The sequence below is a fragment of the Acanthisitta chloris genome, unplaced genomic scaffold (genome assembly GCF_000695815.1).
Source record: "Acanthisitta chloris isolate BGI_N310 unplaced genomic scaffold, ASM69581v1 scaffold821, whole genome shotgun sequence".
In the NCBI taxonomy this organism is placed as follows: domain Eukaryota; kingdom Metazoa; phylum Chordata; class Aves; order Passeriformes; family Acanthisittidae; genus Acanthisitta; species Acanthisitta chloris.
Window position 1 is genome coordinate 19,730 of NW_008656295.1, and position 10,681 is coordinate 30,410.

At 37.4% G+C, this 10,681-nt stretch overlaps 1 protein-coding gene across 1 annotated transcript in view; it reads left to right on the forward strand.

Moving 5' to 3' along the window:
- LRCH2 (leucine-rich repeats and calponin homology (CH) domain containing 2) overlaps positions 1–10,681 on the forward strand; it is a gene marked incomplete at its 5' end in the record, with an annotated part of 29,308 nt that overhangs the window by 9,275 nt on the left and 9,352 nt on the right. Inside the window, 3 exons of the mRNA XM_009084244.1 lie at positions 4,142–4,210; positions 6,648–6,696; positions 7,745–7,861. Of these exons, the coding sequence (XP_009082492.1) occupies positions 4,142–4,210; positions 6,648–6,696; positions 7,745–7,861 (235 nt within the window). The remainder of the gene's footprint in view (positions 1–4,141; positions 4,211–6,647; positions 6,697–7,744; positions 7,862–10,681) is intronic.

Sequence of the window (10,681 nt, forward strand, 5' to 3'; positions counted from 1 at the left end):
CCATGCCTTGCATTCAACAATTGGTTTTTCACATTGAGAAGGGAAAAATAAGAATGAAATCGTCATGCTAATATATTACCGAAAGTCTTGCAAATAAGAGCAAGGTTGCTAAATCTTTTCATATTAATTTATCACATAAGAGAGAATGAGTGTGTTTTTCTTATGTTAGGTTTTTATATGATGGTTATTTATGTTGCGTGCGGGTCTTGTTTTGTTAAGTATGGTTCCCTAATTGTTTGAAACCCCAAGCCACTCCTCTTCTGAAGTACTGCAGTGTCAAGTTTACTCATGTTGTAGTACCTTAATGCAGTGATGTTGCTAATGGTTCTGCCTTGTCCTGAGTGGTGCAGACATATGCAAATCTTACTAGCTGTTAAATTTTACTTCTTAGTTTAGCATTTATATTTTCAAGATTGGTTATATATCTTTAAGTACACAAGGGCAAAATCACCTCTGATGTCAAAGGTTGCCCTGCTTTTGAATCCATGGGTTTTTCATCAGCAATAAGAATAATATTTAGAATTTAGTGAAGATATTTCTGTGTCTTTGTGGAAAATATGTTCGATCAGTAAACAGAATCCACAGCAAAGCTAAGCATCATGAAATAATTCCTTACAAATCCTATTTCTGTTTGTTCAGTGTGTGCTTTTGTAATATTATGCAGTCTTCTTTCTTTGTGCTTGCTATGCTAATGACTTCCCTGTCCTCTCCCATCAACCTATCCTGCTTCCTCCTTCCGTCTTTGGCTTTGGTGTCCATGAAATGTGAACACAGACGAAGGCCATTAAGCTATAGAACTTCATTCAGTGAAAAACTCTTCCAGAGGACAAGGGCTGCAGGACGTGCATCAAGGTATAGAGTGTTTGTAGAGCCTCAGATTTCCAAGCTAAAATGTGCACAAAAGCAACAGTTTTGGCCATTTCTTGAACAAAAACAGACTGAAGGCATTGGCTAAGTGAGCCCGAGATGTTTTGTTATCAAAAAGAGTTTGCAATGCCTTTTTGGTTCTTTAGGATAAAATACTGTTTAAGAGAAGTAATTAATTAGGTAACTGCAAAAACACTCTGAGTCCAAACCTAAAAGCTTAGATGTTTAAAAAAATACCTGAAATATAGAACTTCAGGCAAAAGTGTTTGGGGGTTTCATTTTGTTTGTTTGATATCTTGGGTTGAAAGTGATCATTTTCAAGTTAGCATGAGCAGTGATCATTTGGTTTGCATTTGACAGCCGTGGGGGAAAGCATTTGCAGGTGCACAAACTTCACCTGTAACATGAAATCCAGAATGAAGACATTTCAGACTTTGTTACCTTATCAGTTGAAACTCTGTAACTTAGTCTGGATATTCCTTGTCTTTTTCCCAATAAAGTAGTGTAGCTTAGGTTAAATAATTGTCATTGGCAGCAAATGAGCCTGTTGGAGTTTGCACCAAAATGAAGTCTGGGTTCTTACCTGACAGCAGTGACTTCTTAAAGCTGTCTCAATCCTGAAGAGCAGAGCTTACATCACAAAGCAGAGTTGGATGTGAGGACAGACTGCTTCTGATGAGTTGAAAATAAATCATTTTTGTCTCACTATATAAGATTTCTAGTGTCTTCATGCACTTTATAGATTCTAGGTAGTATTTTTCGGTTAAAGTGGAAGATAGCTAACCTCAGATAACATTGCCATCATTTGCTTCATTTGTTTCCCTTAATCCTGGTGTTATGTTTGCTCTAAATAGGAAAGCAGAAGTGACTGCTAAGAGATTCCACTTTTGAAATTCTCAAACTTCAGAAAATACTTTCCAGCATCCTAATCACTCTTGCCATGACCTTTCTTACATGCTCAGAACTTTGGAGCGGATGTTGCATTTGCATAATATAGAACTAGTAAAATGTGTCACAGTGTTGGCTTTGTGTTTAATACATGTATAAATATCTGTCACTGGATGTGCTGGTGAGTAATTTAGACTAATTTGTGTGAGATTTAGAACCCTTTCAGAGGATTAGTTTGAGTGCTGCTTCTGTAACAACAGGATCTGCATGGTTTGTAGGAATCCTAAGTAGGAAATTAACAGCAGGACTAACACAGGTGTCTTAGGCAAGTCCTTGTTTAGTCAGTCACTGTGCCTATCAGGATTTGGCTTGATAATTGATCTGTATAATAAAAGTTTTGGATTTAATGAGTTGTAGTCTAGGTGACAGTGGTTGCTGAGATCTTTGCCCCATCAACACTACACTTGAGTACAACTTCTGAACATGACCTACTTGTACTTTCATTTTACGTGCTCAGTTTTGCATTGTATTTCCTGGAGGACAGTATTTAAATGCCTGCAGTGATTCCTCCCCCCCTCTTCCAGCTGAACAAATTATTTTGCCAATTGTCCACAATTTAGTAAGTGAACATTCGTTTTCTTCACTAGTTGCTTTAAGTAAAAGCTTTCAAGTTCATTATTGAACAGGAAACTGAGATTTCTCTGACTGTGCTAGTAACGTCACATACGATGTTACTTCCCCATCAATATTCTGAGGTTTTTAAGCAGGAAGTTTCAAAGATTATTGGCTTTGGTTTAGAAAGTCTAAAATTATTCTTTGTAATAAACCTAGTTCATAATAAACTCAAGTATTAATGATTTATTTGCTTAGAAATGGTGTAGCTAAAAAGTGTGGATATATTTGAATTAGCTTGAATAGTCTTTCCTTACATTTCATATAATGAGTTGAAAAAAGGAATGGCCTTTGTTAGTCAGTCAGTTTTGGTGTAAATGTTGCATCAAATTGAGTCAAATTTCTTTTTTTTTTCAAATTTAAAGTCTGAAGTTCTCATGGCTTTCAGCTGAAGACATAAAACTGGTTTTAATAGGCATTTTCTCTAAAAATTCATGGCTTTAGAATAGATGTTTCTATTCTGCTTTGATAACCTTTGCTCTGAATATTATTTTTTGTAACATCTTCATGCTAGAGCCTGAAATAATTTAATTCTGCAGTGCATCCTCAAAACTAAGTTTCTGAAGACAAAACAGATGCTGCAGATGGAATGCAGCAGACTTGCTTTACAGGTTTAGATTCTCATAATCCCATTAAATTGAGGGTCACACAATGAGAGATTTAACCTGCAAATGAGATTAGGGAGCTCAAAGTTAGCCCAATAATCGGAGAGGTTTGATTGGAAAATCATCAATCATTTCCAGTTAGTGGCTGTAAGTGCCCTATGGAATGGTAATGAACGATAAAAAGGTGCCTGTTGTTTTTCTACTTCCATTGAATAGTTGGCTTTGTTCTTATTCTCTCTGATTATTATTGCATTCTAGTTCTCTATATAATTCTATATAAATATCCTTTGATCACAGCCCTGCACATGATGTCAGTGTTCAAGTGCAGTATTCCTACCTGCAAGAATTCTGAACGTTTGCTTCAAGTCACTGTTGACCATGACACTTCCTTGCAAACCTTTAAGTGTTGCTGACTGCTTTATTTTTAGCACTTGAAGCATCCATAATAGCTCATATCATCTTCCTGTGTGCATGTGTAGTGTTTGTTCCAGATGAAAAACCATTTCTGAGTCTCCAATTTTCGAGTTTTCTTGCCTGTTTACTGTTTAGAAAAATACAATTTCCATTGGTTCACTTCTGCATTAGACTTTTGGTTGAGTTCTTAGCTCGTGTTTCTCGATTTTTCCACCTCTCCTTTTTCCCTGTGTTTCCTTTGCACTTGCAGTGTTTCTTCTCAGTTATCTTCTCACCTGCTCCTACTGACTGACTTTGCTGTGCTCAGTCTGTGTAGCCTTTCTGGTCTGCTTCGGGTTGACTCTTTTGTCTTCTGCTTTTAGTGAGCAGTAGGGTCTTTTGGGTCAAGGGCACTATAACTTTACACAGTGGAAATAGTATTTAGGGGGGAAAATAAGAGGAGAGTTCATCTTGCTTTGAATTATCATTGAATTTTGCTTCCTTAAAATTCAGAACTTGAAATAGTTCAAGTGCTGGAGACAATATTGATTTAAATCAAAGCAGGATTGGGCTTGGATTTCATGTGTGTACACACATATGTTAGTTTTATGGAAGATGTCTCTTAATGTTCAAAACTTTTATTCACAGGAAATGTTATGCAGTGTAAGTAACATATTGTACAAAAATGTTTTAAATATGTATTTTTTTCTTTCTAGGCTTCTCAATCATTCAGTTTCAGTAAACACAAGGAACAGGCCAAAGCAGCCAATGGAGTCTGAAAAATGGTATTGATATACTTCAGTGTATCACAGCTTTCAGTAGTTTATTAATTTAATTTGTATCTTTATTGTGTTGCTACTGCCATCTTCTGTCATCTTTTTAGCTAGGATGAAATTCAGGCCACAAGAATAATTATTCTTGAGCTTATTTCTTTCAGATTGAAAGAAAATCTGTTCTTTTGACTCTTTAGAAAAGGTGGTCTCAACCAGGAACCCAGCTGTAGGTCTGATTATGCTGCTGATTATGGAAAAGTTCAAGTACCTAAAGATAGGCCTTCATTTATGTCCTAGACATGCAGTTCCAGTGCAGTTGTATCTGCTCCCACCAGTGACATAGCTGTGTTAGACCCTGTGTTACACAAGATGGCACTGGAGCTGTGCCTAGACATCTAAATGTTCCTCCTTGGCAGTGCTTTTGTGCTCTTTAGAGCTGTCGAAGTGTTGCTCAGAGTTCAGCCTGCAAAACCTTTATTGTTTGTGGAGCATGTGTCAGTGAGGAATCAGTTGCCTGTGGGAGCTGCACTTTTATGCTTTTTCTTTCAATTTTAAAAAAACCCAAACCAATACAAAAGCCACATAAAACCAACCCTTCCACTAACCATCAACAAACAAAAATACCCAAAGCCTTGTCTTTAGGAAACTGGGAAATCACAGCTTCCTATTTTCCTCCCTAAAGAATGCTAGGTGAGTTCTTTTAATCAATTTGGTCAAGAAATTATCTATTTCAGTTTTTAAGCTGCTGACTGGCAGCCTCCTAATGAGAACCCCATTCAAAAGGTGGCTATGGTGATTTTTACAAGCCTCATAGTCTCCTAAAATCTCTGCCTTCCAAAGAACCTGTGTCTGCTTGTGTCCAGACCCCCTTTGGCTGCGAAACTTGGAGACAAAAGCTGTAACTGCTGGTGGTGCTGCTGTAGAGTACTGGGGTGGCAGCAGCTCTCTGCAGTTGAGTTTTCATCCAGAAAGCATCTTGTACAGTATAGATCCTTCAGTGTGATACATCCTATTTTAGCTATTTTCTCCCTCACTGGTACCTGTGGTTTTCAAGAGCTGTTTGCACACGTGTCCTGTGATTATATGACTCATGTTCTTCGGAACTTTCCAGTCCTTGCTTACTTAACATACAGCTTCTTCTTTTTGAGATGCTGTCACCTATTGTGAGAAGTGTACAGCTATGTTAGGTCTTTTTATCATAGAGTCATGCAGTCACCTATTTTGAGAAGTGTACGGCTATGTTAGGTCTTTTTATCATAGAGTAATCCAGGAAAGGTGCAATTTGCTTTTTCCTGGTTAATGAAGCAAAGAGTTCTGAGACTTAAAACCAAAATAACCACCAAAAAATCCCAGTCATCCCCTTAATTTTGTGTTGTGCACATGAGGTAAGGTAAATGCTACAGGCTACTGTTTTATTGCACTGCTGTATGGGAACCCAAATCACACACTGTGTAGGAAACATGGAAAGAGACTAGGAACTGTCATCTCTCTCAAGTATTCACACTTATACAACATATCATAGTTCGTAAATATTTATCAACAGCAAAACTATCATTTATTCCAACAGTTGGTGCAATTCCAACTGAACTGCTTATCAAGCCATTGGATATGATGCAGGCAAAGTTTCAATGGCCGTCAGCTTTAAAAGTAGCATTAATGGGTTAGGGCAAACAGAAAGGAAAAAGGAACAGAGTAGCAGAAAATAAGTGGCAATTGCTTTTCCCTTTAGGATACATTATAATTGCTCCTTGTGTTATGCCCTGCTTGCATTCAATCCCCAGATGTTTGCCCTTCTGTGTCCTGCCCAGTTTCTAAGCCAGCTGACAGAATGGGAATGACATGGTTGCTTGGTAGGATGATAGAAGTGAATTTCACAGAAAGATTTAGAAGAATAATTTGAAGGTATTATATCTACGCATTTTTATTTTCCCAAGAAGAAGCAATTCCATATTCCAAAGTGTGTTTTTTTGAGATTCTGCTGTAGCACTGTCCCATTTGAAAATGTTTTTCCCTACTTTATTAGTACAAACTTTTACTTTATCATGTAGAGCTAACAGTGAAATGAAACATGTGAAGCTTCCAAACATTTAAGAATAGGTCTTTTGGCAGCTTTGAACAAAGTGTGTCACTGGTGGCTTTGAGAAATAAAACAATGAAGGTGCATTAGTAATCCCTAAAGATCAACATGCTTAAGAAGAAGCTTTGTACTGTAATGTGAAAGGCTTATTGTCAACTTATAGTGAAGGAGAGTAAAATATGACTTGATGTTTCTGTCAAGTGGTTATTTTTAAGCCACATCGTGACGTCTTTATACAGGTAGCCAAAAAATACTGTAGCGCTGCAGAGAAGCTACTTTTTAAGTGTTCATTTTTTGATAATTTAAAGTAACTTGGTTTGAAAGTACACAAAAAGTAGTGCATTTCCTAATGCCTCTCATCTTAATTTTTAGTGTCTCCACAAATGAAGGGAATTCCCCAGTGTCGCCATACAGCTGGCAGGTAAATACTCAAATTCAAATGGTAATATTCACATATAAATGTGGTGGCTTTATATTTCAGTGATTTTTGATTTGTTTTCTTGGTTTTGCCTTTATGGCAAAAACCTTTACTGCATTCGTATGGTATCTTACACACGTAGTTATGGGAAGTAGAGTATTTGTGGTGGAAAATATCAAACCTATGAAGAACTTGTGTGTGAGGGTAATTTGACTTGTATGTAATGGAGACCTTTTAAATAGCAAATGGTACTAGCTTTAAGGTCTTGAAACTAATGAGACATAAGTTTTACTTCCTTGGGTTTAGTATTTGTTTCCCTATATTGCCTCACCATAATGTTTCAGGGTTTGATGTAACTTTTAAATGGGTTGAATTTTGTAGGCCAGTGATTCTCCAGACCTCAATGAGAATGGCATGATATGATCAAGTTGAAATTAAACTGCAGGGAGTACTTTTTTATTATATTAGATTTTAATCTATCACTTACTTGCAATTGCTTTAAATGCCTTTATATTCTAATTAGAAGAAACAGTTGGAAATGTTGTTATAGCCATTTAGTCCCTTCAGGTTGCTTCCAGTTTTCATAAAGTAGACAGTCATATGTATTCATTATTATTTTAAGTGTCAATCTAGTTTAGCTTTAGGAACAGCAGACAAATACCTTAGTTGTCTTGTAGCCATCCTTTCCGTGTGCACTGCGTGGTCAGATTGAGAAATTAGATACACAAGTGCCTAACCACCCTTGAAACTGGTAATTTGAAGTGATTTTTGACAACCTCAGGTGGCTTCCTAACCTACCTGCAAAAATTAGACTCAGTGCGAGAAAAGGGTGTTATTTTCTGAAGAATTACTTAATAGCTTATTTTTCTTCTATGAAATATGTTTTAGAATTTGAAAAGAAATAAGTGATTTCTACTGGTGTTACCATTAAGACTGGTAACACTTTCAGGTCCTAAAGCTAGATTGAGAGAGGCAAACAATTAATTGGTGTGGTTCTTATACATCGGAGGTGTATTTACCTTTTACGTAAAAATATTTCTAAACCTTCTAGCCACTGGAAAACCAGAAGGATTCCGTGGATGAGCAGCATTGGCCAGAAACACAGCCAGTGATCTGGCAGAATGAAGAAAGGAGGAGAAGTAAACAAATTAGAAAAGAGTATTTCAAGGTAATGAGGGGAGTGTGAGGGTGGATGAAATTTTTTTTTTTAGTAAGAGTAGAAGAAGCTATAAAACTAAGAAAGGTAAATCCTTAAAGGTTGTGATGCTTTTAATTTTGCATGTAGCCTGTAATTTTTAATGTGACTCTTTTGATTTAATGTCTCTATGTATTTAGGGTCATTTGAGAGTGCAGGAAAATCAATAGGAAAAAAATGACCAGAGACTTTGGTTTTCATTTAAATAAAAGAAAGTAATTCACAGTTGTCTTACGGTAAAACCAGAAACTAATCTTGCCACTTGTCCTTCACTATCTATTTGGAGGGATTTTTATTTATTTATTTGTCTTTACTGCAAGGAAAATACACATTGCCTTTTTGTTGTAGCATACTTATAAGAATACTTTTTGCATTTTTTGGTTCTCAGGATGTTAGTTTGCACTTCAGAAGGGAAATGTTCTGTCTTCCTTTGCTGCTGTTGTGTTCACCCTCAGTCAGCAGGTGCCACTGTCTGCTCACTGCAGGGCAGAGGGGAAGTTCCAGCAGCGTTGGGTAATATTTATTTTGGGATATGGAGAGAAGTAGGAGAGTTCTGAGCAGTACTAGGTTGAGTTAAAATTAAATTTGTCACTTAGGAAATTAGTTTCTTGGGTCTTTGCCATCAAACATCTTTGTGACATGCCAGGGAACTTCAAATAAATTAAATTCTTGAGAGAACAGAGCATGCCATACAGCTCAGATATGTTCTGTGATTATAGAAGCTTTTTACTTCTTTTCTGAAGAGTTTATGGAGTTGTATGCTCTTTCCAGGGTTCTCATCTTGAAATTAATTCTGCTCTGCAGCCTTTGAGGGGAAGGAGAGAAATTCTAAGTAAACCAGAATTCAGCCATTTGACTCCTTAAACAGCTGCACCACCAATCCAGTTCTGCATTAGTGATTCCTTGTAACTTCAAAGATATCTTTAAATGCCAGTTAGTTTTGAGCTCTGTGATGGAAGCACATGCCTGAAGTCACATTACATAGAGCTATAGACATGTCTAAAAAGTCCGTTAATTAGGCTGTACCAGTAACAAAATACACTGTGTCACTCTTTGTTAGGAGCTGTAGTGATAAGGCAAGGAGTAATGGCTATAAATTGAAAAAGGAGAAATTTAGATTAGATATCAGGAAGAAGTTTTTTCCTGTGAGGGTGGTGAGACACTGGCACAGGTTGCCCAGGGAGGCTGTTGCTGCCCCAGCCCTGGCAGTGTTCACAGCCAGGTTGGATGTGGCCTTGATCAGCCTGTTCTGGTGGGAGGTGTCCCTGCCCAGGGCAGGGGGTTGGGGTTAGATGATCTCTAATGTTCATTCCACCCCCTTTCATATTTTCATTTGCCAAAACAAGACAAAAAGCAGGTGAAACAGTCTGTCTTCCATAGCAAGCTGGGGAAAAAGATAGGTACCCCTGCTATCCTGAGAATACGGTTCATATTGTGCCCATGGCCACAATCATATCTGTATTGCCAAGCATTCGTAATATCCTAAGAATGCATTCCAAATTACTGCAGTGGTGTCACTAGAACAGGGACAACTTGGTTGGATCAGTTTCTGGATGTATTTATAGAGCATCTGTATTAGACACTGTATATTTTTATTGTGCACAGCAAAATGTCCAGTGAGAATCAGAAATCTGTTTCTTGTGGCATTGCACCAAAGTCAGTCTGGAACCTGAAATGTTCATTGTATTAAATCCATGAAAAGAATCCTCCCACTGAAGACAAACTTTAATAACCAAAGTGCCTTTTTTTTTTAAAAATGGAATATTTTGTAGTTGTTTTGGATCCTAGCTACATCCAAGCTGAAATTCTGGTTAGTGTCTGGGAAAGGATTACTACATAGTAGCTTTGATAGGGTTAATTGTGGTGAAAGAAGAGGCACATCAAGGCCTGTCTGTATGAGGAGAGCAACACAGGTCTGCAGGGCATAGAAGATTAGTCTCTTCACCTTACCAGCTGCCAGTGTAATATATTCCTTTGTTCTACAAACAGACAAGAAACCAGCCAAAGAGGAGAAGTATCCAGTCATGGATATATGCAATATATCTCTATCTGCTTCCAGAAGTGTCTGTGCTCTAGGCACGGTTCCAGAAATCTTAACAACCAAACCAAAATCATCAATCCACAAACCCCACCAAACCCCCTTAAAGTGACCAGAAACCCCCAGCCACCAAGGAACTCAGAACAACAAAGGAACCCCGCAAGCCAATAATTGACACTTTATTCAGTTGCTCTTCAGAAGACTAGTTTAATTTGCATAGAACATTAATGGCAGGAGGCTGGGGAACAAAGGCAGGTTGTTGTCAAGAGATGCAGGACATCATTGCTGGCTGAAAATTCAGCTCTATGAAGCTGTTCAATTTTACAGTCCAACAGTGCTCAGTAATAACTTTGACAAGTCTCTTCTATGCATAATAACAACAAATTCTAGAAGAGCTGTGTAAGTTTGCATGTTTATTAATACTAAAGAGCATAGTCAAGCTAGGTTTTTCTTTATTTTTAAGCGATTCATCTAACTAAAAGTGGGATTTATCCCTAAAAGTCAGATTTTTGAAGGAGAACCATTGATCCAGGTCCAAAGTTAGTCTCTTAATTTAGCTGCATTATGTGTTACCTCAGGTAGATGAGAAGGCTGAGCAACTGTATCAACACACTTGGAGTTTTGTTGTGATGAGCGTTGAAGTTCTGTCTGCATGGGATTCTTCTGGTTTTTTGGTACACTTGTCCTGCAGACAGTGAAATACATTTGTTTTCTTAAATACCAATTTTTAAAATTGGTTCCTTCAATCCCTCCTT